Here is a 27,972-nt window from a genome sequence, read left to right on the forward strand (position 1 = left end):
ACCTTTTCATATCACCCGAATGAACGATAGATTTTCGGAAAAATTCCTCGCTGAGTCACGTTTCTCGATTTCGCATCAAGTAATACCTCGTATCGCATTAAATTCCAGGTGGTAATGCCCTCCCCAAGAGCCCAATGACAGTTTTAATTCGGAGGCAGCCCTTAACAAAATTCATAGTCCTTGTCGCGTCTTTGAGTCCGTAATTCGAGGGCAAGTTGCCGCAGCGGGCATCCAAACATCGCGTCTCCATGATCCGACCCTTTGACGATTGTCCCGAGTTAATGAGTGATCGCACAATTTCGCAGAATCACGGGCACAATTTGCCCTGGCCGAAGAATTTAACAAGGGGCACGCGGCCGCCTCGGGTCCGCCCTACAACCACCCTGGAGCCACCCTGGAGCCACCCTGGAGCCACCCCGAGGTGCCCAGAACACGAAGCCAGCACACAACCGGCATAGAAGGAGCATAGAGTCGACATATCCGATCCGTGGCACGTTAATGGGGCTCCGTTTGCCTCGTGTACGCTCGTTACACCCAGCGGCAGACCTGCGATTGTCGCTGCGTTTTCCCCGGCACAATGGCGGGCCTCTGTCCTCCTGTGCGAATCCAGGGAGACACGTGTCTCCGCGAAAAGCCCCATGCGGGGAAGCACGCGACGCCACGAGGTCTCCGAGTCGGCCCGGGAACAATTAACGCATTGTTCGGCTGAGCGACAAATAAGTCCCCGCGAGAGACGGATCCTGTTGTTCTCGCGGGACTTCCCCCGGATCAGCGCGTGCGGCCGAAGCGGTCCCCCGGAGCTGCCGAACGATCCTGTGGAGTGGAGAAGTGATCCTGTGGTAAAGTAACCGGCGCCCGGATTTGCCTAGGGTTGGGTAAGCGAAATATCTCAGGTAATTTACCGTATTTATTACAGTCAATTCCGAGGTACTTTACGTCACGAGTTTCACGTGCGATGCAAATCGCGTGAATCGGAGACGTTGTCTTTGTGGACATGATCACGAAGTAGGACAAGGAGACGTAGCGCCAATGATCGGTTCCACGGAAAGTGACCCCAGAATCGGGATCCAGGATCTCATATTTTCGGTGATCCAACGATGCGAGCGCTACGTGCGAAAAATGAAGAAACTACGTGACCGAAACATTTCCTACCGATGTAAATGACGTGAAATGCTTTTAATTTCGCAATTGAGGCTGCAGAGACCATCTCCTTCTGTCTTTGACCCTTTGTACTCCTTTGTCGAGTGTGACTCGACATCGGCAATCGACATCTCAATAATTGGGAGGGCAAGGGGTTAAAGTGAAAAATGGACCTTCGTCGGTGCTCTTTCGCTGCGATATATGGAAATGTCAAGAGAATGGGCTCGAGAGTTATATGACTCGATCTTCCTAGAATTTGATGACGCGCGGAACCCGCGCCGAAAATGTTCCCCGTCAACAAATTGTAAAGTCGGTCTTTTAAGAGGGTTGTCACTTCTGTGGGATACCTGCAGGGGGAATTATCCCCAGCTTGTCGGGGAATCCCCTGCGGAAGGAAACCCTGACAGGTTGCCGCGGGTGGGCTAGGTGCTAAATGGTTTCTTTGAATCGGGGGACATCGGGGGCCCAAACACCAGCCGACCATTGGTCAAGTACCTGTTGTATATTGTCCTAACAATAAGTACATTTTGTACAGATGTTCCGGACACTGGCGCAACCGGGCTTTCATGGCCTGTCCAAAGTGACCGCCCATTTGCTACTCTTGATGCCTTTCGAAGCACCGATGGACCTGCATTCGGATACACTTGGAATTATTAACACGTTCCGTGCCACGCCGTGTACCACCCCGGGTTAACGCGTATTATCGGTGGTACACGTGGCACGGAACGTGTTAACCAAAACTTGAAAGTGATTCGAACGAACTCTTTACGGAGAATGATACTTTAATTTGTTTTTTTTTGCATGCGACCGGACTTATTCAAATTACGGACCAAATTGTAAAATCTCCATCGGTGGGGAATATAGGCCGTGAAAATATTTGCATTAAGTTTATGGCAATTAAAAAAATTAGGTTCAAAAACGTGAAGACTTTCAAGATGGTTTCACCCGTGGACCTTGAACGCCGATCCGACCGAGGGGTTATTCACTTAGGAAATCATGGATTTTAATGCTCGAAATTAGGTGGAAATCAGCTTGAAATCGCAAGCAGAAATCACTGGAAGTCGTGGAAAATCCCCGAAACATTGTCACAATTTTAAGGCCGAACGTTAGTTGTTACCGATTCGCATTGCTGTTTATCATATGCCGTTCGTGCATGCTGTTAAATGTATTTGGCGCGCAGCTCTACCGAGTTTCTTGATGAAATCAAAGAAGGAAATCGTCGTCGCTGATCCGACTGCGACGGCAGCAACTTTGAAAGACAGAGAACAGGGGACACCCTCTTTCTCTCTCCTTTCCTCTGATGTGGAAAACAGCGCAACGCAATATGGCGACAGGCTATCTCACAGCAACAGAGAAGGAGGGAAAGGATCGTCCCTTGTTCGCTTTCTTTTATTCTCGCTACAGTCACAAAAATAACAAGGGAGTGATTAAATGCTCGGAATCTATATATCCGAAGTCTACAGTTTTACCCCCAGTGTTAAAGAAATGATTGCTCAATATATTCGAAAATGTCTTCCACCATCAGGATTTCAAGAATAATGAATATGGTATTCTAGCCAAAGAAATGAATTATCTGATACATTCGAAGATTGTTTATAATTATGCACTGATCAGAGAGAACGAATCAACGTAACATCAGAGGAGAATAGGATATATTTTCACTATATATATATACATATATATATGGCCTATATATGTATATATATAGGCATCTACTGTGCATCGCAACTTTACAATATGTACACAACTTAAGTAATAAGGTCCTCGTATCATAATTTTTCCGTACTAAATGAATTGTCATACTCTCGTACTTTGCGTTAACATAAATAGTTTCAATACATAAACGCGAGTTCCTTTCGCGCGAATTCGCATTCTCAAGTTATTCGTGGCATTTTTCTATTATTACTAGCGCATGATTCGTCCGCGATGGCAAGAGAGGATGTGACAAGAATGTGATATCACTAGATACTTTATATTAAAATATTCTATGGTCGTCGTCTGGTATAATATTTGGATACGTCATTTACTCACGTCCTCAGCGCCTCTCCCGTATACTAACTGTTCATTAAATAAACGCGGATAAAAATATAATAATTACCTCATCTTCTTCTTTTTATTATTATCAATATTATTATTATTATCATTATTATTAAAACGGCATATCTTTGGTCGGTTGGCACAAGCACCGGTCAGTCTTCGGATCTATTCAAGGATATAATATGTACACGTTGTGTCGTCGTTGCCTAAATAAACTAATTAATTCATGGAACTACGTTATTTACATATCTGCGAAATTCGCCATTTGGGCGAGTGCCGAGAATTCTCGTTATTTACAATTGCAGCGAACCTGTCCGCGATTTCGCAATTTACGGGTACTCTTTCGCGGAGTACCTCGTATATTCGACCGTGCACTGTTAAAAATGTCTCGCAATTTAATACATTTTGGATATTCTATTGGCCGAAGGTTAGGAAATTCAACGTGAACGAACTTTTGTCGCGTCGAGTCGGTCAAACTCGCGACAGCCGATTTGATGAATTTTATACACCTCGAGGAACGGAAGGAAAAGTCGCAAAAGAGTACAACGTGCAACTGCATAAAAAATATCCAAGTAGTTCCTCACTTCCTGTGGCACCCTCGCGTAAACATTTTTAACAGCGTCGCTTGCACTCTTATTAATATTATGAACAACATGCAAGTTGGTCCCGCGACCAGCGCGAGATCAACAACAATTTTTTGGGCTCCGGTGTACATAACTTCGGGCGAAAAGGAAACATGCACTTTCTCCGACCGACGATCGACTTGAAACAACAATTTCTTCGATCAACCGTTCAATTTCCGGTGAACTTTTATTAAGGTTTTTCGTCTTTGAAATTCCGCTGTCTCTGAATGCGAACAAAACTGAATTTCGTGAGACGTTTTCTTCTTCGCAAGGAACAAAAATTGGTCGGATGTCTCTTCTTCTCGCCGATTCGATTCAACTACGAGCCTGCTCGTTTACAGCAATTTGTGTTACCCCGAGGCGTTCTCGGAGGGTGGGACGAACAGGCTCCGTACACCCTCGGTGCAAGTCGAGTTCGGGCTCTAATTACGCAATCGACCGTGATGCCCAAGTGCTAGGAAACAAAAAACGCGATACTTCGCATCTCCCTTCAGCTATCGGAGACATTTAACGCGCTTGACAAGACAGTTAATTAAACTAAATGCTTAAATAAGCTGATACTTAACGCGTAACTGGGAAGTCAAGAGGAGCGGTACTTCTAAGAGTAATCGCAATCTTTGCCGTCCTATCCAGTAAATTGCCAATATCACTTTTCAACCGTGAGCCAGATTTTTCGTGTAATATTTAAAACACCTTAAACAACTGAATTATGTACTTTTTGATGACAAGTTCCTTAGTGAAAAATGAAAAACAAAAAAAAAACATAGAATCCTCATGATCTTTCCTGGTCATGAAAACGTAATCTGCACATACATGGACACCTGTGTTGACACAATAATGTTCTCTTCGACCACACCGATTGTACCGTCTAAAATTACATGGTGTTCCTTAGAGAAATTGAGAATTATGAAATTAATAGATTCCGATACAATTGCAAAAAGGGTGAACGAATAAATATATCTACAAATGGGACCAGCTCTCGTTAGAATCCCGATTCACCGTAGTAATCGATATTCCCCTCCGACCTTACAACGACTCCTAGAATTTCGATAAATATGTAATACTTAGTAGAAAAATACTTAACGCGACGTTCGACTTCCCATATTTTTTCCTCCCTGAGAAATCGATCCCGGTTACCCGGAAAATGACGAAAAAGTGCAAAGTAATGCACTCCGGATTTAATCAAAGTATCGCCATCGCCACGTTACGGTATATCAAACAAACGTATGTACACGTTTATAATAACGCCATGGAATAAATTATAATGACAAGGTCTTTAACTGGGATGCGACGGCCTCAGATGTTACTATACTTGGGCTTGTAAAGAGCTTTGGCAACGTGACAGAGACTGCAAGTCCTGTCCAACTGGGAAATGTCGTTGATTGCTGCATATGGAAGTGGAAATCCTTCAAAGAGGAATCCGAACACTGGAATTCAAGAGTTTATTGGGATTTGATTGAATTTTTGCCTGCTCTTCGTTTTTTGTGATGGATGAACAGAGCGCCATCATCAATGCTCAGCTGGTCGTTTCATTTGATGAAATTAGGATGACCTATCGACAGTATGTCAATTAACCAGCTAACGCACCAACGATCGATTTCCACGTGATACTTAAACGTCGCTAATGCTTTGCCACACAACGGAGCTGAGACATGGACTGATCACCTAATAATCGAACCTGGTTTGGAAATAATTAACCCGTAATAACCCGAAAGACGTACAACAACCAAATCCAGGGTGAAACGGTCTCTTCTACATGATTATCGAGTGCAATTGGAGAACAACATACCGATAACGAACGACTTAGCGACGTATCGACAAAGGTTCATCTTTAGTTAAGTTATCTATGGCTATCTTTAGTTAGTGCCAGGCAAGAAGAATTAGCTAAGAAGTCCGGGGGCGATGATGATGACGGAACTACTCGGTACCAGACAAGAACGAAAAGAGTTCACCTAATCTCCTTGGAATCTGACCGAACAACTACATTTCTATTAGAGCGATGAGATCGATCCTGGAGTATGGGTTAGGAGTCTACTGAAACATTTATACAACCAGGTTAATTCATCTCCTAACGTCCATGATTAGTGATTGTCCAAGACCGCAAGCAGCGTTGAAGTTACAGTTTGGGGTCATGGTAACGTCACTTCCATATTAGCTATCAGGATATTGTAGCTCCCGAAACGACAGAGCCACCGAATGGGTACACCGTTCAAAGGGAAAGGATTGGACCGAACTATGGAATCCAATTAATCCGTCATATTTTCATAACACACGGATATCACCACTCCTACGTATTTCGAATCCGCCGATGGCCAGCCTCGTGGTAATGCGTCACCGACGGATCCTTTGAGATCTGCGCTCGTCATCAAGCCGAATCCGACCTCTTATTTTCTGAGGATAAAGCCGATCATCCAACTGATGATTGGACTGACGATCCCACTCATCGTCCAATTGATAATCGGGCCGATTATCCAGCTAACGATTCGACTCGTCTCTTTGGTGGCAGCAAGTGCTGATGAAGCACCGCTACCGTCGACGGTTTCATTGTGCTATGTTATCACCCCAGCCGTGGGTCAGTGAACGAACTGGTGATGTGCCTCGTGATGATGCTGATGAGTAGCCAAAGGAGGTTTCTCGGTCGGTGGGACAGCCGCGTGGGCATGGCCGTGCAACGGCTGGATGTGTCCAGGACTATACTGCTGGGAATCCACGATTACACTCGTATATCCTGGCGTCTCCAGGTGTTCTACCTGGTGAGATTGTAGATGTCCCGTTCCGTGATGGCCAGAATGCGGCGAGTACGTCTCATGGTGCCCCAAACTCACGGTGGGCGAACTGTACGAGTTGTTGTTGAAGCCGCAGTTGGAAAACATGACAGTACTTGCCTCATTGACGTTGGTCGGGGAAGTGCTGGTGTCCAGAAGATGATGATGTGGGGCATGGTATCCTGCCGAAAGGGAAGGCAGTCCTAGTGGACTGGCTAGATGGGACTCCGAGGCATCCGAACTGCCAGAACTGGAGGACGCAGAGTAGGGCCTCTTTTGCTGAGTCTGGGGACTATGTTGTTGCTGCACAGCGCCTACCGAATTAGCATGATGAACCAGATGGGGATGTTGTTGCTGCTGCTGTTGCAACGGGGTCAAGGGCTCGTGTTGGATGCCTGGAAGATGTTAAAACAACCATCTCATTTCGCGTCCTGCTACTTCGTTTACGTTTTGCGCCTCGAATGACCACAACTGTTACCAGCAAGACATTTATATCGTGTTGTAAATTTCATAGCTGTAATCTATTCCTACCTCCGTACTGGAAGAACATTTCCGCAGGGTAGTAAGTTCCATCTTCGTGAGCAGCACTGTTGGTGCTGTGGTTGGTATAGGGAGAGCATATGTATCGGGCATAATCGGCATTGCTGCAGAGGTAGTCCGAGTTAGAGAACCTTGAACTATCTGTGTATTCCGTATCCGGAGGCTCGATTATCTGTCTCTTTTTATACGGTGAACTCGGACTGTGGTTCTCCAAGTCGCTATTGACGCTACTGGGCGTACAAGTGGACAAAGGTGCACTAGGTGGGTTTCCCGAGCTCGAGGACGACGTTTGCTCCTCGTTGAGCACCAATTCGGCTGCCTCTCGTTCGGAGAGCACATAGTTCACGGAAACTATGCAGTGTCGCCTGGAACTTCGGGTATTGTAAACCATAGTGGCATACGATTGCATCCAGATCCAACCCCCAGATTTGGTCAAGAACCTGTAGTACCTTGTCGTCACTTGACCCTTGAATATCACTGGAACAAAAAGGAACCAATAATTACTTAATGGTGCTTAGAAAATAGTCCAAGAGCTCGTTTCCCTCCTCGTCTTCCTTTTCCAGATTAAGTGGGATGATCTTCGATTAATTTCTTCTCTGGGTTTGCTCCGAAAAAAATCTAAATCGCGCAGAGAATTTAATAAAGATGGGTCCGTGATCTCGATTGGATGGATTTTCAAGTTTAGCCAGAAGTTTTGCGTCGAAGAAACCCAGGAAAAAGGTGAAAAGAATGCTGTTTCTGCCCAGAGGTACAACATTAGAGGGATGATGTCAGCCTCCCTTTGAGTTTCTCCCGGGAAGTTCATTTTCAAAGGGTCATATTCTCTTTGTATTCTTTTTCCAAATTAAGCGCGATGACTTTCAATTAACTTATTCCTTGGGTTCGCTCGGGAAAAATCTAAATCTCATAAAGAGTTTAATAAGAAAAAATATTTATAATCTCGATTGGATGGATTTTTAAGTTCGGTGAAAAGTTCCACGCTGAAGAGGCCCGGGAAAAATGTGGAAAGGATCCTGCCATGGCACAGGGGTACAACATTAGCGGGATTATGTCAGCCTCCCTTTGCGTTTCGCTCGTGAAACTGCGAGTCTGTTCAAACAATGATAGCAGTAACAGCCTCCTCTTTCACCCCTTTCCCCGCCCCGCGTCTCGTCATTTCCCTCACCAGAGTCCTATCCCTCCCCTGAGCATCCACCAAGTCGTACAGGCATTGTTCAATCAATAATACATACCCGGTGTACATACAGGAGTTATATGTATATATATGCACGAACATTCAACGAGCGCGCTTGCTCGCGTGACCCGCCACTGCGGAAGGTACATGTATGCGCACAAGTACGCGAGTTTACCTACATAAAGCAGTCGGTGTGGGTATCTTAGGTACTGTAGGTAGATGCACGAAGGTGGAAAAGATCGGAAAATATGTCGTTCCTTAATCCACCGAGCTGTCGTTGAAAGGAAAGATCAAAGGCCGCTTGCGGCTTCATGTCAAAGTACTGGTGTTAAGCAGTGTCAGCTGTTTTCCTATGCCAAGCATTTCTCAAGTGCGAGGCGGCTGTGAGACGGACTTAATAACGAGGTACTTGCACCTCTGGGACCCAATTTCCGAGGGACCTGTACCCTTTGGGAAGTAATTAGAAGACGTACTATACTGACTGCAGCAACGAGACTGGACGCGAAGGGGAGGACGTACGTTCCGCTTTTCATTATTCATCTTATTTTAAGGAAACTTGACGGGGAAAGAATTTCAGAATATGCATAAAGAAATGATTGTCTTAGTTAGCGGAACCATGAGTCAAAGAAAAACTCTGCCTCGTGGTACATTTTCCGAAGTGGATGTATATATCTATGTATAGTGTCACATTATATGAGACAAATTAATAGGGGAATTAAAATTATCTAAGGATTTAGATTAATTCCTGAAAATACCCTTTCGGTGTATGAAAACGTAGACAAATACATTTATCTTTCTTTAATTAATCGCAGAAATGACTGAAATCGCATTTTCTCCGTAGAAAGGTCGAATGCACTATTTTTTCCAAATAGGATAGAACTTTTGTCATGGAACCAAAATTATCCAAGGATTAAGATTAAATTAATACTTACGTATCTGATGAGCGTACCGCATGTGCATGACGTCGCATCCGTGTACGAAATGGTAGAGCGTTTTCTCGATCAGTTCTTGAACATCGTAACCGGTCAATTCCGATGCTCTGAAACAATAAACGAAACGGTGTCCAACATTTAGTAGGGCAATGCCTGGCTGCTTTTGTGAACTGAAACGACGCGGCGCCACCTGATGGTTCCCAGTTAGGCTTCGGCGGGTTCGTTTACAGTCGACATTTATTTGCCTCGAAAAAGAAACGGGGAAAAAAGAAACGGAACACCCTAGCCGCCTGTAACACGAGACTGATTTTAATGGCCGGCCATCGTCTTCTCCCCTGACTTCGATTCCCCCGACGAAATATTAACGCCGCAACCCAATATCGAAATACGTCCACCTCGAAAATCACAGCAGCTCTGAGTTGACGTAGTCTCAGAAAAAGCACCGTTCGAGTAAAACTTTTTAGCGTCGGAATATAAAAAGGCTATTATTATTTCGACAAAGCACGATACTTTACAACAAATCGACAAACAAAAATATTCCTTTCTTCGAACACGTGCAATTCATCGCGTTCTAAAAATTAAATAAAAAGCTTATAATAACTAGAACATGATATAAATGTTCTTGACCATAGTTTGGCTAAATATCTTACATGTCAATTGCCATTCCTAATTTTGTAATCGATACAGTGGAATCGTTACTAATTGTTAAGATAAATTTATCGTTAAAAATAAGTACACTACATGGAACCCGTAATGGATTATTGTTCTCTAATTCTATTGTTAACTCTATTGTTCGCTCCTAGCCCGGAATTGTAAGGGTGGCTACATGTAACGATAAACGACATGATTGTATAATTTCACTCGCAAAATGCAACGAATTTATACAACACCCTACTCTGTTATAAAAGATATTATAATTTTATAACATATTTTCAAATAAAATGTATAACATATAAATTTAGTACATATGTGTAANATTTTTATAAATTTGTGGTGATCGGTACTTGACATTAAACGTTTATTCTGCAAACAAACAAATTTGACATATGTTTCGGCACATTCGAGGACGATTTTCGAGACAGCCCTACTTTAAACGCCGAAAAAATCTTTTTGCAATTATCGAGGTATTAAACCCGGATCTCACGGAAAAGTAGCAGGTACGTTGTCCATGACGCTCCCGGAGTTTTCTATTGGTCGTAAGAATTTTTTTAAATATTATTTAAATATTTTTCGGACTCAAGAATATCGCTGCGGTGCTTCTCCGCCAGTGCCACCGATACTTGTCATCTTTCGATTAAAATTGTTTAAAAATAAACTTATATAAACGATCATAGAATTAAAAATTCATCTAAAAAATTTGCAGACAATGCGTACTAATTGACTTTCGAATATCAAATTTATAATTTTTCTCCGCAATTTCACAAAATTTCACATAATTTTACTGCAACCTTATGTACTGAAGAAGCATGAATTTTATGAATTTTTTTAACAGTGTAGTAAATGAATTCGGATGCACTTGTAGTAGTAACTATAAGCGAAAGGAGAATATGAAATATACTAGTCGTCATTTTCGTTTCATTTAAATCTCTCAAGCAGTATTTACCGCGGCTAAAAAAGTTTCACCTCAAAATTCCAAATGAATAGGTGTTCTTCGAAGAACTTCGATTCGCTTAGAAAAAGTTTCGGTTTCGGGGCTTTTCACTTTAGTAAAACTTTGACTCGACTTCGCACGGGAGCCAAGGAAGCGCTTACACGGCCGTTTATTCCCAATCAACTTTTTATCGGTAGATCGATCATCGATTAGAATTTTCGAAATCTGTTTTTTTGATTCCGACTCGGCTCTCTGGAGTCCAAAAACTACCCCTTAGGCACACCCGCAACTACTCGATCCAGGACCCGCCACACGCAGGCGCGAAAAATTCCCGATTAATATAGTTAACGCATAAATGCCTCACCTCTGGTCCGCATACGTGAGCTTCAAATCCAACGACGCTCGGAACATGAACATGTTGTTGTGGAGTTTGATCTCCGTAACGGCACTCGATGGCAAAGAATGGCCAACGGCCACCAGTCCAACATTTTGTAGTCCAACCCCTCCTTCTTCGTATTCCGAACCAACACCACCACCTAAATTGTACTGCTTCACTTTGAGGTAGCCCGAACAATGTATGACCTACAGAACAGAAAATAGAACAAATTCGAAACTTATAGAGTTGTAATGAGCAGCATTGCTAAGCAATCTTCTCTTCTATGCATTACCGCACTTTGTTTCACAGAAGTTTAATTGGAAAGTTGTAGAGCGAATTGAAACGAATTCAACGGCCTTGGATAAGTAACTTTTATGAACTATTCGCAAGTATCAACGATTTAAAGTAGAGAAGAGCAACGCTTACCGCGACTTAGGATTTCTTCTTCTCCAATATGCATTCCACCCATTCTTTGAATGGCGATATCTTACGAATAGTTTATGGCAAAGTCACTTATTTCGGCTCCTCGAATTCGTGTCACCGTGCCCCACGACGTACATATGGGTCGAAAAATCAATTGTCACGTTTAAAATCGAAAGTACGCTGATCTTAATATTTCCAGACAAACCATTTCAGGGTCAATCATTAAATGCCGGCCAATGTCAACTATTAAAATATCTCTTGTGAAAAATATCCGTAAAATTTACTTACTTTACTAAATTTACGCACTTTTAGTACATAACGTTATAGTAAAGTCATAAGTATCCTGTCTTAAATGTGAATTAGTACGTATTTATTATACATTTCTCAATAGATTTATAATTTTAAAACAACACGTTATAATGTTGTGAGATTGAACAGAAAAATCAATCCGCTTACGTACTAAAATTATAACATATGTTGATAAAATATTATTAATTTTTTATCGTATTCGAATTAACCTTCCAAAAAGTTGTTATAAAATTACACTATGATTTTTAATCTCGTAAATCCACTCCGTGTTTTCAGAGTCCCGTGTTATACACTGAACGAAATACCCATTTAATTATATTAAATTCTAATTTGTTACAAGAATATCATTAATTCCTGCACAATCTTCCACTTCTCGAAGCGAACCAACTTTCCTTTCTGACACGTTCGCGCACAAGAAATGTAACGATAACGATTCAAACAAATTTGGTGAAGCTAAGTTCAATATAATTGAGTATCATATATAAAGTGCTTCAATTTCATTCGATCTTATTTTACCGATAGTACCCAATAAAGATCCGTTCCAACCAAAAAATGTCTTTTTTTCTAGAAAGTGTTTCTTTCACTCCGTGTAAGAGAGTTAAGCATAATATTTGAGCTGTCCAGAATTGCTGGGCCACCAGCAATTTCGTTCGTGCGGATTCTGTGAATAATTCGCTATCGGCAGATTCATCAAAGCTACCATTGTGTGTCGATTGACACGACACGACTGCCAATGACTTCATATAGGTTCCGTGTCATGTGCATAACTATCCGTCCCTTGATTCGCACAAGTGCAACCCTCGAGCCGGCACAAGGGTGGTCCTTGCACGCGGGTAAAACAACGAGCAAATTAACAATTCCTCGGTGTAATTGAATAGTCAATGAAAGAAAGTGCACCCGCCGAGTCCGCGGAGGTGCGTCGAGTGATGAATTTGCGAGGCAAATAGCCTCCTGGTTGGTACCCACCTATCGCGTGTGCATCCACCTCGCCGGTAACAATCTACACGTATGCACCCCGCGGCTGCATCGGTGTCTTTTAAGGGAGGCTCGTCAGAAATTAAACATTAATTCGCGTCCCAAGGGTACGCTCGGCCTCGACTTCAATCGAGACTTCCACGAGTGACACATCTCGCGGTATACCGGGTGGAGTGCCGACAGGAGCCGCCTTCGTTCTAACCAGAAATATTATATTTATCCAAACATCCCCCACACAAAAATTATAGTGCAGCCGAAGGCGAGCCCAACGACCTACAATAAACGTATTTTGAATGAAAGGTTTACGAGATATCGAGATTTAAAGCAGGAGCGCAACCCACGATGTCGGATTTAACAAGATGGCGTGCCTCCTGATCAGCGTTGCTTTCCCAACTCTTTTATATTGGAACGGATCGTCCAAAACGTAATTATTATACTCAAGTTAGATTCATACTGACTTGTATTACAATTTATATATACCGAAAAATATCAAGTTCCGTACAAAACTTACGACAGCAGGTTTTCATCGGAAACGATGAAGATTTCATTAAGTGTACGTGTCTCCCTGCACGCTGTTAAAAAAAGATATATGATAATCTCATATCGCTTTATCGGAAGTTCTATTCAAGCATGATGTACCAATTTACTCACGTTTCATTAGCATGTTTCGTAAACACAAGTGTATCGATTTCCCCGCGCAACTTCTTAAAATTATAAATTTAATTTAACTTACTTAGAAATATACCACACATTATAAATGTATATGAATTCACTTTTAAGTCGTAAAAACGACCATTTTACTACAACCTCGTATAGTATAGGTATGTGAATTTTATGAATACCTATTTTTAACGGCACAGATAATACTAAAGAGCCAAGGTGGTAATTTCGGATGCTTCACCCGATATGTCTGCTACATGTGCATATAAAGGTGTGCATACGATTTGCAGCTATAATAATTTCCGAAGTGCACCCACCTACGTCTGGCTCGAGGAAAAGCCAACTACTGGATCGGCTTTGTACCCCAAGTGCCATGCAAAAACTACCCTCTCCTGGCCAGCTAACAGCTTATAGGGGTTGCATTCAGGAGACTGCTTAACGCTGTTGGGGGTGCATGCGTACGACGACCGGTGCATAGAGGGTGCTCTGGTCACCGTGATCTCGTCAAGTTTGTTTGACAAACAACGGTGTGGGAGTGTCTTCTTTCACCACAAGTCAGGTCGATTGTACTAATCAGCGTGTGTGACCATATGCTCGATAATTCGGGCACAAGGCCCGAAGGGTTTCTCGATTTTGGGGTAACATGGGTGCCCCGAAAATGCCCGAATCGGGGCAATATATCTCGATTAAGGATAGAACAGCTTGCTCGCAAAGGTAACGACGGGATTAATGCATTTGTTCGCTGTAATTGCACGCGGGATATGTTTACGTATGAAATTCACGCCAGTTACGACGAAATCCGTCGAGCAACTCCGATGACTTGCCCCGTTTAAAAGATAATATTGAAATTTTGTAACAACTTTGTTGGAAGTTTTAGTCAAACCTGGTATAGAAATTTTATACAATTTTCAAATAAAATTCACAACGTATGTTATAAATTTAGTAGTTAAGTAAGTGAACTTCCTTGCAGAATTTCACAAAATTATAAAATTATGCTATACGACTGGAAATTTATATATTAAAATTTATAATATATGTATACCGATTCCATATTGAATTTCTAAATTTACTAGAACCTCGTGTACTAAAAGTGTATGAAACTTATGAAGATTTTTAACAGTACAGAAAAAAAAAATATATAATTCAACGTAAACGTAAATTCAGGGAAAAACGCCTCTTGATGAACCAATTGGAGTTTCCCCTTCTTTCATCGACGTAGGTCGTAATATATTTATTACATTGTAAAAACTCCAGAAAACAAACGGCTCCTCCTACGTATGAGAAATAAAGGAAGAAACGTGACGTTTCCGTGCGAAAGCTGCAAACGAAACTGCAACCTGCACCTTTTCTTTATTGCCCAATAGGCTCGTGAATTCCGATGGAACATGTCTCTACCTGATGGCCATTTTCTTTTCTCTATTCGTGCGTGACCGGCACAATGCCGCCTCTACTTAGCTGGCCTTATCTTTTATTTATTATTGAGATTTTTATCCGTTTTACGATTTCCCCCGGCAAGGGCTTCTGTTATGCTAAATCACGAGCGGCTTGTGTCTCTAGTTCTGCCAGTTTTCACTCTGCTCCTCTAATGGTGCCGACACGATACTGCACAAGCTGCATCACAATGTAACCCATAAAGCTATAATCGGTTTTCCGGTTTTTACCCTCGCCAGAACGGCCCACCTCACTTTTTATTAGAGTTTTGTGCAGAGAAAAAAAATGTATATTCGGTTCCACCACGCCTCCAACCTCGGTGAAATCATTCATTACCTAACTGTAGGTTAAAGTTAACGTCTAAGTTAATCATGGGTTAAAAACGTAAATGTTTCACCACATCTATTTAGAGCGCAATTAACCAATCGTATACACCATTCGAAGTAAGTTGAACGCGTTTGCGTGATTGGCTGATACTCCGATCGACTAGAAAGCAAGATAGTTGCGCCCTTGTCAAGACAAGGAAGAAAATGTCATAAAAAAATGTTAATACATCCTTAATCTAATCCATGTTTTTTTCACGTTTGTGCAGCTTTTAGGTTGAAGTTCGATTAACTGAAGATAAACGATCGAATTTGGCTGGTTAATCTAAACGGCGGTTAATGGAAATTAACCCGTCGTTAAAATGTGGTGAAATGTGCAACTCGTTGTAATCGAGGATTAGCTTTTTGACCGAGGTTAGCGGAACCGGGCATGAGTACATGTCCGCGTCTGAGATCACATGTATATAGTTAAAATAGTTAATGCAGAAATTATGCACAACTGATAAAAGAATTACTTCGTTGAAAAGGTCAAAAGGTCAATGATAATTCCCGATGATTCTTTCATGTAACGTTTTTTTTTAATGTGGAATTCTTTTACGTAGGCGGAATGTGAAATTAATCCCGGGTGAAAAATGATGTCCTTACCTTGAATCCTCCCGAAGTCAGGCCAGCGTTTCTTTTGGCGAGATTGCATTTCATTCTGACGAAGAAAGCTCGTTCTAATTCGATGTCACCTCGAGCGTTCGGAGGAGGCAAAGGAACGCTCGTGCCTCCACTGGAACCATCCGTGGGTGGTTCCAAACTCAAAACTGCCAACATTTCGTTTCTGTCCCATGGATGAAGGTATTCGTAGATGCTGCTTCCCGTCATTTCCACCTAAAGATCGAAATCGTCCAAATTTCACTTATTAACATGTCAACCCGCCGCGCCTTCTTTAAGTGAAAGAGCTGCAAAAGATCGACGGAACTCCCGAAGGTCTAAAGTCGGTAAATCCAAAATCAAAACTAGGTCGCAGTGTTCAGTGGATCCATACGCTCAAAATTATTCATATAAACGGTAATTGTCCGAAAACGAGGATATTCTAAAAAAATTGCAAGAGTCCAGGGAATAATACATAATGTATAATTCACAATGCTGTCATGCACAATGATGTTAACATATGATACATATGAAGTTACTGTACTTCTTTTCCAAATTTCTCACTTATCGCGTTGAATATTCTTACTTTCCGAAGTATTGTCAGCGCAAAAAAAATTCGAGGTCGAGGAGATGACCCATGGATGTTCTGTTTGCGTAAAAAAGAATTCCTCGTTCCAGGAGTAACCCGGCGTGGATTTTTGTGTATAAAACGCGCAACGCCCCGCGATCGCGGGAAATTAATCGACCCGCGCTTTCGTACAAACAGCGAGGATTAAAATTCAACAGCGAAATAAAGCGAAGGCATAATCCAATAAATGAGGGGATATCTCCGACCTGGGACAGTCCCAAGTGTACGCTGGCCGTCTCGCTGATGTACATAATTTTCCCATTCGGAGCCACCACGAATATGAATCCTTCCAAAGTCTATAAACAGAAAATTGACGATCGGAAAATAATCATATTTGCCAATTATTCAATCTCTATTTATGCTATCCTGCATCAGAGATACACGTGTAATCGAGGCTTATTCTTACCTGCAATAGATGGTACCCTAATTCCCTGATTGCAGTTTCTCGGGCATTGTTTGGTGGTCGAACCGCCCCCCACTCATCTCCAAGACCTGCAACATATATTTTATTTTAGAGTTAAATTTATATCTTAATCTTTACTAAAATATCCTTTATACAAAATATTCCTAGAGGGTTTCATCCTTGCAAGATGAAATCTAAAGCTCCATTTACGGTAAAAAATCTTGTATATAAAAATATTTTCGGAGGGTTAACTTTCATCTATGCACTTTCTTTTCTTGAACAGAGCTTCTCGTCATTATTTTCACTTCTTACCAAATAGCCTGCACCATTCAGTAAATTAATTGACAGAAATATTTCTAATAGGGTGTTTATTTTGTTTATCACCCCGAGGAGATAAGTGTTACCGGTATCTTTCGTACTTGCTGTAACTAAGCCCGTAGTCTAGGACTTCGTGTTCTTGCATTAATCACGTCACCTATGGAACCACACTTACAAGTTGTTTCCTTTTGAGCTGTGCAGGGCCTTATGGAAAATTCACTTAATAATAGTGCTTCGTTAATCCTAGGCGACATTATAATGTATTACCCTTAATTTTAGGAGTAGCAAGGAGTATTATTTTTATTCGAGGCTGGTAGTTAGTTCTTTTTTTTTTCGATAATCGCCTCTGTTCTCAGTCAACCTTGTCCCATCCGAAATTCAACATCGAAAACCGCAACGATGTGTGGCCATTTCTCTTTTTCCCCTTTTTCCTTTATACAGTAGGCTCGACGAATGAAACGCAAATGTACTTTTTGAAAACGTTGTCGCCCTATTGATTCTACCAGAACTCGTATCGAAACCATTTACGTCGGCACTTCTTGTCAAGAGCTTTTGAATAAATCGACGGGACGTGTTTTTTTGCGAAATTGAACGACAAAATCGCTGCAATTTTGAGTGTCCTCGAAATGAATAATGCACCGCTCGCCAAAAAAGTTGCAAGATGTAAAAATAAAAATGGAGCAAATCAGAGACATGTACGTACTTAGATTTAAAAGATACTTATAATCCCTGAGATATGCTAATAGCCTCCTCTTTCATTATTATAAATGACATCTATGCTCATCTCATATGCTCAACTTTTATTTTCAGATGTACTTATTTAGCGAGCCATGTAATAATTAACAAGAGGACAATCGGGATGTTATTTTAATATCGAATGGATGTTGGCATTAATATTACAGTTTCAACAAAGAACAGCATTTGTCATTACCGCGTTATATATTGGAAATAAAATTAAAACATTCGGAGCAATTTTTTTCTGCTCCTTTTTTTTTTTTTTTTCATATGGCGGCTCATTCGAAAATGTCAGAGCTATCTTTTACTTGTACGGTGCGACAACGTCGTTCTTCGCAACAAGGTCATTGGTTCGTTTAGTGTTTACAGGAACATCATCGTCATTGTTTATAATTTCAGCAAGGCATTGACATCTTAACCTCGAACGATGGAACGAGAACGCAAAAGCGAAAATACGGAAGGGCATCCATTTGTGACTCACTTCCTGATTAAATAAGTAACGTCGTAACATTATGGTCAAACTTCGAACAGGACAATGATCCATATTCCAGGAATGGAAATAATCTCTCTGCCAGATATTTCTGGAATAAACCGGAACACCATCTCGATTCTGTCGGATGAAAAACAGTGGGAATAAAATTGCATACCGACTTGAAAAAGAAAATCATACCCAGACGATAGTTCTCCAAAATTACGAGAAAAAAATAGAATATCGTAATTTCGACGAGTAGATATCGTAACATACGACACGTCATCAATTTTCCTACACAATTTCGCAAAGTTATAAAACAATGTTCGAAGATTATGAATTTATTTAAAAACCTATAATCAACTATTAAAACGTCAAATTTAAAATGGTATTACAACCTTATGAACTGAAAGCGCATGAATTTTGTAAATTCTGAAAATAAAATCTCAAGTATTATGTTAGTTATATATCGGAGCGGTTTAAGCGAACAAATTAGGGCTATACAATTAATTTGAAATACGTACGTGTAGAATTAGTAATGGAATGAACTAAATGGAAATGAATATTCATTCTAAGTCGTCGGGAAACTATTATCGAGGGTCGAACATCGAAGACACATTACGTAATCCTCGTTGCTTTGACATTTCCGAGACTGTCCACGTGCAGTCTCGGGTTAAGATCGATCTTATATTCCGAGAACTTTGGTTGATCGTAGTCTAAGCACATACAAAAACACATATGAGAGCACATTTATTCTTCGAGAAGAAAGGTGGACACGTGCAGACCACTATTCTACCACGTATTCCGTGACACGTTTCTGCCTTGTCTGATGATCACTCGATGGAACCCTCTTTCGATTCAGAAACATCGGACATTTCGATAAAGAACGCCTGCCAAATCGATACCGATCGAACGGTCCCATCGAGAATCATCAAAAATGATATTGACGGGATACAAACATTTTACATTTTGACAAAGTCCAATCCTACTTTTTTTATTCTTTCATTCGTCATCGACAGTCCGCGAATTAACGAGAATAATAATGTACTTCAAACACGTGACGTAAAAAAGTGAAAAAAAATACACTACTCGCAAAAACTGCAATACTTAAAAACCATATATAAAACACAATTGCACACATCTAATAACGAAATATGTTGTTTAGCATAACGAAAGGAGACTATGACCATATCTGGGTGATTATAAGCATTTTTAAACCAAATAGAAACACTATCTCTTTACACTATCCTAAACAATATATGTTATTCTTAGACTTTCACGACTTTTATTGGTACTTATTGCGATTCTTTTAGCAAGTCGGATATTTTACGCTAACGAAATGTCGAAAAACGTTGTTATCTCACTTAAGAATAAGATTTCCTATGATCGAAAATTTCTTCTGAAGTACTTTATTATGTGGAGAGAAAATATAGACATTTCCGAGTTACCGAGTAAGTAACGTTGTAAAGAAATATGTATTTTTCATTACGAGCCCGAGAAGATAAATTTAAGAAAAAAATGCCAGAAGGGGAAAGTAAGTAAAGGGAAAAAACGCAAGAGCTAGAGTACGCAAAATTTCAAAACAAAAGGTGTTTTTGCAATATCTCAAACATTAATACGAATATTCAGATGATACGAGTATTCAAGTTGAAAATTCTACGTCGAGTTATGACGTGAATATTGTCAAGTAGGAACAAACGAACGCCTCTCGATTATCAGAGTGGATATTGTAAAGTGCATGTATATTTTTTAAATAAATTTGTTGAACCTAAGTGCGTACCATTATGGATTGACTAATGTCACGAGAGATTAGATGGCGTGACCAACGGGGGGACGACTTTCGGAGCCAACGAAACGCATCTCGAAATTTTCGGCGAGACAGATTTGCACGGGTTTGAGTCGGGGTCCCCGAAAGGCGTTAAATTAACTTCGGATGGAGCCTAAACACCTAAGCCGTTAACCCGACATTTCTGACCCTGGGTCCTCGGGTACTCTGGCCAGTTACAAACCTGCCATTTTTATTATTATCGGCCATTTCGAGAGAATTTTTACGCCTACGGTTCTCGGCGATAGTTAGTAATTAAATGTTTCTCGGTCTGCAACGATCATCCTAGCGACTGCGACATCATTTTCCATACCGCATCGATATTAAATATAGGTAATATTTATGGCTCGCCAAAAAACCGCGACTCCTAAAAATTGAAATTGTGCATATCTGACAACCACACCAATTGTTTAGCATAATGAAAGAAGACTACGACCGATTGTTGATAGTTACAAGAATTTATTAAACGAAAATCTAATCACTATCTCTTTGCATTATTCTAAACAATATACATGTCAGTCTTTCGCGTGTATGATTTTTTCTTTCGAGGTGTTACGGTTTTTTTTTTTCGGACTGTGTGGGCTGGCAGTTATTAAAATTGCAAGAACTAGAAATATCGGAGATAAATACACGAAATGACGTAGGACAGGTTCATTACGTCAAAGGAACAAATGATCAAGACTTTAAGCACTTTTAACATAAAATCAAATCTTTATCGTGTCTTAATCTCGGATGTCGCAATTAAATCTATATATATCATTCATTTCTTACTTTTCATTTACGGTATTGTAAATTTAATGACAGCCATCGCGGTGTTTTAAAAATGAATTAATAATCCTTTTGCGCGTTCGACGTCATCTTAACTGCTCGTACTGTTTAGAGGTTATTACAAACGCGTACATTTACCGCTTCTCTTTTTAACGTCGCAATGTATACATAAAGAATGTCCCGAACGACGGTATAGGGAGTTCGTTCGGTTAAAAAGTTTTCATTCTCAATTCGTCACGAAAAACTACTTTGCTTGAAATCTTGACTTCCCCTTTGAGGGGATTGTCATTCGAGAATTTAACCGATTCTTCGTTTAATTCGGGGCCGTGGAAGACAGGTCCTTTGTTAATTCAGGCACTAGACGCTTTTACGCGTAAAGGGCAAATAGTATCGGATGAGATGGGAGTGATTGCGCACTTAATGCATTGTTAGCTCTGGTGCTTTGTAAGCAAAGCATGGGGGCTGTTATAGTGTTACAATAGCCCCCTCGGCATCGGCGAATTGAATTTCAAGTGGCTGCATCCCTCTAGAATACCGCCGCGTCTTTATTCTCGAAAAAGGCTCGACACCCCTGCATCCCCTCTGAAGAACATGCCTGGTCCCTCCCCACTCGGGATGAATTATCGGCCATTACGGAAACGAGAGCAAATCCAGACCTGTCTCGGAGATTCTGCTTTCCTCCCACTTACGCTTATATTACACTCTTCAAAATATTCATAATTTTCATACACTTTTGTTACATAAGATTGTGGTAAAATGATAAACTTCATGTCTCAAAAGTGAATGATTTATACATTTATGAGAGACTGCGGAATAAATTTGTAATCTTGTAACATCATGTTGGAAGTTTGTTGAATTTGGTAGAAAAATGAGTACGTCAATAAAGAAGATTTTTCTAAATGCCTACGTTGCCGACGTTCGTTTTATATTGACAGCTGTGTCGAATTATATTGGATATTGTACCAAATGGCAAACTCCACCTGTCGTTTTCGTACAATAAATATCAAGAAATCGAAATAAAACTCCAGAAATCCACTGAATTCATGCTTTCTGGGGTCCTAATTGACTGCAGAGGGACCCCCTGCCCCATCTGTGACTTCCAGGTCAATTAAATTTTCACTCCGAGACTTCGTATTCCCATCGTTTTAGCATAGAAGCGCATACAACACTTTTTTTGCCTTTATCCCGTTCAAATGCGAGTTCATCGATTACCAGAGTGTTCTAAATTGTCGTAAAATTGTCCTAACCCTTTCGATTCTCATATCAGAGCCTTCGATAATTGTATATTGATCGAAATATGAGAGCTCGACGCCATTTTGGTTCTGGTCTGGGCTAAGTTAAGAAATGTTTTCCAAAAATCCAAATTTTGAATGTGTCAGGTCAATTCTTAGATGATCGGGAGTGATGTGTCAAAGTTTCGGACAGTTTGGTCTAATATCCTTAAAAAAAAGTGTCCTATTCGAATCAACTGATTTGAAGGGGATTTCACTTCACCTTAAACATGAACAGCAAAAATGTAAGAGTCGGAGAGGGAAAATGACAAATCGATTATTCGGGACATCATATCGGGTGATTGGCACGTTCGATTCCTACCGTTCGGAAACACGTCTCTCATCTTCAAGTAGCTAGTCGTTAGTCTGATTATGCTGGCTTTGTCCAATTGTTTGGTGGTGGAGTGAGGAAGTGGTAGCAGATTCCCAAGCTCGACGAATTCGGTGTTCTCCTTCTCGCGGCGCGTCCGCGCCGCGTTTTTGCTTTTCTCTTTCATCACAACTTCCTGGGGACCGGATGTCGCGAGGCCGAAGACGCCGACGGTGTTGTTGTGAAGCTGAGGTTGCGAGCTCAGGTCTAATGTGTCCGAGGGGGAACTGCTGCCTGCAACACCAAATTCGATTCAAACTCGATTACACTCTTTAAATTCCAACTGGTACCCATTGTTATTATTTATTGTTCTTCAAGGGGGGTTCTTAGGAGGGTTAGGAGTTAAAAATTATAAGAGGGCTGTAAGATGCGTTTCAAATTGAGTTAAAAGAGAAAGAAAAGATACAGGAAATATTCACTTCCGGGTCTGTTTCATTTCATGTCTTATACGGAGAATTTAGGGGAAAAAAGTTTTCAAATATTTCAGAATGGTGGACTTGCGGAGGCTAAGTATTTGTGATGTTATTTTTTCACGGTATGCATGATTCCAGGAGAATGGTACGTCTGAAAGAAACAGCCAAGGTGGTCTTAGAATCTAGAGGAAATTATTTAACAATCGATGGTGCGGGTTTTCGATGGTGAAACGCAGATTCTGGTTAAAAAATAGCCAATACAAAATTACTTTTTCATTGCTTTTTGCTCTTTAATCATTGGTACCGTTTGAACCAAAATTTTCGTCGGAAAATTTTTGGTTCTCTCTGTTTTTTAAATAATCTTTCATCGTTTTCAAAATCTCCCTCACTTTTTGTTTTGTACTCATCGTCCACCTTGATTCATTTGTAACGTGAAAAAAAAAAGACGTTAGAAATTTTCCGCCTCTGCAAGTCCGCCATTTTGAAACATTTTAAACTTCTTCATATGAAATTCTTCATAAAATATAAAACATAACAACCCCGAAAGCAAATGTTCATTATATTCTTTTGTTCTCTTTTACCCTCTCTTGGATTAAAACGCATTTCAGAACGTACTAACTCCCTTAATCCACCTCTTTCTTATGATATTGCATGTAACGCAACAACGAATTTGTCGAAAACTGGACCGCACATAAAATTACCTGTTATATTAATATTTGTGATCTCTTTCCAGCAGGGCGAACATTTTGCTGAATTCTCTTAGATAGAAATTAAGACAATTGAATGTCGACCATTTTCAAATCTGGACCCCGTATGAGAAAGACAATAATATTGAGAAAGTAATCCAGGATGGTCACGATTGTTTAGTTACTGTTCTAAATCGTTACAATGCTTGCGCCAGCAGAAACACTATTATAGGCTAATCGAGCCCCAAGATAGTAAACATTTACTTAGTCGTAAGCCCACATATAGTCCTCATATGTTCAAGGCAGGTACACACGTTAATTTGTGTACCTATGTGTACCTTAGTATGTAAAATCAATAACGCAATAATACGGATCGCGGTTATGCCACGCGAATACGACACAAAACAATTCCTGTCGACGTCCAAGGTAAATTAGCTACAGCTTACGCCTCGTGCTTTCCTGTCTTCTGCAAAAGGACTTTTTAGTAAATCTCATCTTAAAAAGTGCCAAATAATTGAAGCGAAGCGAACGCTTGAACCTAGTAACTTCTAGTAACATTGTCTGCTAGACTGCCAAATTTGCATCCGACGCTCGCTGTTCGTTTAAATGAACTTTTACATTTCGAACGCTAATGAAAAATTATCTCTAAGGTGACAGTTCATAAACGTCAAACGGACATTTGTGAACTCGAACTTAGAAACTTCTAGCAATATTCCCTACCAGACTTTTCAACGTCCGAAATTTAGAAGTTCCTTTGCGAGCATCGAAGATCAAATCTACCCTGCAATCCCTTTTCATGGAACCGCTGACCCACGAACGTCAACAAGATCATATGGCCATGTAACTATCGGTATCAGCATCAAAGTAACGTTAATGTAAAGATACCTCTACGAACCGAATCAAGCAGAAAGTGATATAAAACACATATCCCCATAAACCACGGGCGATGAAATGGGGAATTCGGATGTTTTCTTAAAAGTGACAAAATGGATTTGAAATGAATCCAGTCTGGCGACGCGATGAAAATCCAGAGATCGACGTCGACCCCGGCGACCCCGCGAGGTCCTCGTTACCGGTCCTTAAGGCAAAGGGAGCAAGGCGTCGTTAAAAGGACGGCAAGAGAGCATCCTAACGACGCGCCCGCCTGTCCGCGAGACTTCTCACGAATGCAAATTCGCCTTGAATAATGCATTTTTCCCTCGACGCGCCCTCGGCGCAGCGGCGTACCGCGACTGTCGCGCCCAGCGACAATGGCCGCTCGAAGATCGCATTGTTTCGAGGGACCGACAAAAGCAAACGCGCGCGCAAAGCCGCGATCCTTGATGGCAGCTTGCGGGCGGTCGAGTCGCGCCGCATTGACGATACGTTGCGTTACATTACGTTAGGTTATGTCAGTTTAGGGTTGTACCAGGTTAGGTTAGATTGCGCTACGCCCCGAACCTCGCGTGGAGTGACCGCGGGGAAACGGTCGTGCCCTACGCCCGCGAGGAAGCATTGTGTTCCTGGTACCAGGAAGCGCCGCTACGAGCGCGAAGTTGCTCGGAAGTCAGCTAGGAACACCCATTTTCGTTTCCCGGAAGACGTCGACTCCGAGATCGAGTCGACGCGGTAATTGCCGTCGCTTTCTTACCTCCCATTGGTCCAGGGAGGCGGGCTTCGTTCCACGAGACTACTGATTACTTCATCGAGAGTCTTCGTGAAACAATGACGTTTCGGTTCTATTTATTTTCATTTTTCCTGTTACAGATATGCAATGGCGAATAAAAATACCAGGTACCCCACCAGGTGAGACCATGCAAGATGGTAAAGGCGCGCGGCCGACCGTGGTCTTTTTACCCTGTCCAACTTCGCCGCTATAGGCATGTGATTTTCGATTTTACTGTTACAGATATGCAAGGGCGAAGAAAAGTGTCATAGGATCGGAACCGTGATACAAAAGGGACAAGGTGTGCTCTCACGGAGGTCTTGTTTGACACGTTTTGCGCCTTCCGAATCGCCGCCATTTTGCAACACGACGGCGTTTCATTTACACGTATTATGGTGAATTAATTGCGTTTTCGAAAATAAAAAATATCTACACGCTCGGTAAAATCGTGTAAGCACTGGGCCGGAACGGCGAAAAATATTACTATTAATATATCTTTATCATTTTATCTCTCGTTGGCTAGCAAACATGGCTACGTTTTGGAAGTGCATTATAACTGGTCTGTCGAAAAGGCGGCGCGGTAACACCCTTTGTTTCTTTTTCATTATAATCGGAGCGCTATTGAAAAGGAAATTACTCGCAGTGCCTTTCTCGGTTTCGGTGAAACTGATATTAATTCCTTGCAGTATATTGGCGAATGGGAATCGTCATTTACAATTAGGCCCGCTGTGTCAATCGAGATCGTACGGCAAGGGATTAATTCTACATTATTTTTAAAATATTATCATTTTATAACCTTTTTATTGCACAATTTGTTCAGACACGGTATACTAATTTTATAACGTTATCGAATAATATTTTAATAATTATAAAACGTGAATTTCGCTACTTCGTTCTTTATTGGGTACTTACTTACTTCATAAAAAGCGTGAAAGTCGTATCGACATTTTTAACTGTCGGGATTTATAACTTACTTCGAAAAACAATGCAAATTTTCAGTACCCCCCAGAAAAGCATCTTTTTATGAAATTGTCATCGCAAGTAGTCTTTAGTGTATAAAATGTGATTACTTAAATCAAAAGGAAATTTATACAGTTCTAACTTCCGACAGGGAAACGCTGCACGAGCTTGCCTCGTAAACAAAGGCTTCCTGGATGGCAAATTGGATACTCGCAGACATAGTTGCGTATTACAAGTAACCAGCGGTATAGTCATTATGAGATGTAGTTTCATTATTGAGGCCAAAAGGGGCTAAAAGGTCAAGAACCTCCTCATAATCCTAAAACCCTTAAACCGACGTACAAAATCACTATTGTACGTACACAAAGGCAGACAATAAAAACACTTTACGAGTTGACCGCAAATCCTAATCACTGTAACAAAATCTGACCACATTTTCACCCGGATTCAAGAGCGATGTCACTCAAATATAAGACACGCCACGAGCCAGTTCATTATCCTATCAAAACATATCTCAGATAATTTGGTTTTCTCTTAAAGCCGGAAAGGAAAAAACCTAAATTATTAACGATGCGAGAAACACAAATGTTACAAATAGCTTTCGACACTTCTAATCCAAATGTTTGTAATTCCCCATCTCTCCAAAACCAAAACACAAGATGCCTCCATTTCTTTTCCACTTAACTTGCGTAACTTTCCTCAAAGATCACATAAAATCCATCGTTATTTAATTTAACACCACCTACAACGAAACATAATAAACTCAGGGCCAATACCTCAAAGAAACTCTATACACCTTACTTATGAAAACTCTTCGAAAACAGTATCTTTAGTTACCTTTCTGAGTCTGTCTGCGCCTCCAGCTTCCGATATACGGATCGCTCGCCAAGATGGCGGCCGCCGCACGTGTATGGTTCTCTATCATCGGCGCCATTTTGAAGCCGGAGTTCCGTATATATTGATCCCGTACAAGCTCCCTTTCCGCGATACAGTGATACAACACCGGATGACCACTTCACTTCAAACCAAACAGCGAAATGAAATAAACTACAACGTCCGGCCGGTGATTTGCGAGGTACTCTTGCGCACTTTCGGTCACCGTGGATGGGTGGAAGATTTCGCGGAACGGAAAGAGATCGGCAAAAAAATTGAGATCCGGACCGGAGAAGAAAAGCTAAGGAACGGCAAAAGAGGGAAAACGTCGCAAGAACGACGACGAAGGGATCCAGCTTCTTAGTTGTTAGGGCACTTGACCGAGTGTACGTTTAAAACGGAACATGAAGGCAGCTCGGGCAGCGCGGTTCGCACTTCAGTTTCGACGACTGTCTGTCGGTCTCTCCGGTGGCTCCTCTCGTGCGACTCAGCCCCATGTTGTTTCTCGAGGGGTAGGTAACCCGAGGTACCACCCTTATTTTAAGCTCCACCCTTGGCAGGGTCAGTCGGAGCGAGGGTCTCGAGTACACGGACAGGGGCTGCAGGGTTTAGATGGAGCCATGGTAGGGGCCTCGCCTTTAAAAAGAGAACACTGCCCGGGGAAGTCCCG

The 27,972-nt window shown here is 41.4% G+C and overlaps 1 protein-coding gene across 3 annotated transcripts in view; it reads right to left on the minus strand.

The window, feature by feature from the left end:
* Positions 1–2,775: 2,775 nt before the first annotated feature.
* Positions 2,776–27,972, minus strand: part of LOC105698369 (single-minded homolog 2) — a 57,055-nt gene continuing 31,858 nt past the window's right edge. For all 3 annotated transcript variants that reach the window (XM_012422562.1, XM_012422563.1, XM_012422560.1), the window contains exons 3-10: positions 22,678–22,959; positions 16,973–17,058; positions 16,773–16,862; positions 15,945–16,175; positions 11,167–11,384; positions 9,212–9,318; positions 7,097–7,582; positions 2,776–6,960 (exon numbers count right to left, since the gene is read on the minus strand). In XM_012422562.1, the coding sequence (XP_012277985.1) occupies positions 6,374–6,960; positions 7,097–7,582; positions 9,212–9,318; positions 11,167–11,384; positions 15,945–16,175; positions 16,773–16,862; positions 16,973–17,058; positions 22,678–22,959 (2,087 nt within the window). In that variant the 3' untranslated portion in view covers positions 2,776–6,373. The remainder of the gene's footprint in view (positions 6,961–7,096; positions 7,583–9,211; positions 9,319–11,166; positions 11,385–15,944; positions 16,176–16,772; positions 16,863–16,972; positions 17,059–22,677; positions 22,960–27,972) is intronic.

The sequence above is a fragment of the Orussus abietinus genome, unplaced genomic scaffold (assembly GCF_000612105.2).
Source record: "Orussus abietinus isolate OABI.00-Male unplaced genomic scaffold, Oabi_2.0 scaffold70, whole genome shotgun sequence".
NCBI classification, from domain to species: domain Eukaryota; kingdom Metazoa; phylum Arthropoda; class Insecta; order Hymenoptera; family Orussidae; genus Orussus; species Orussus abietinus.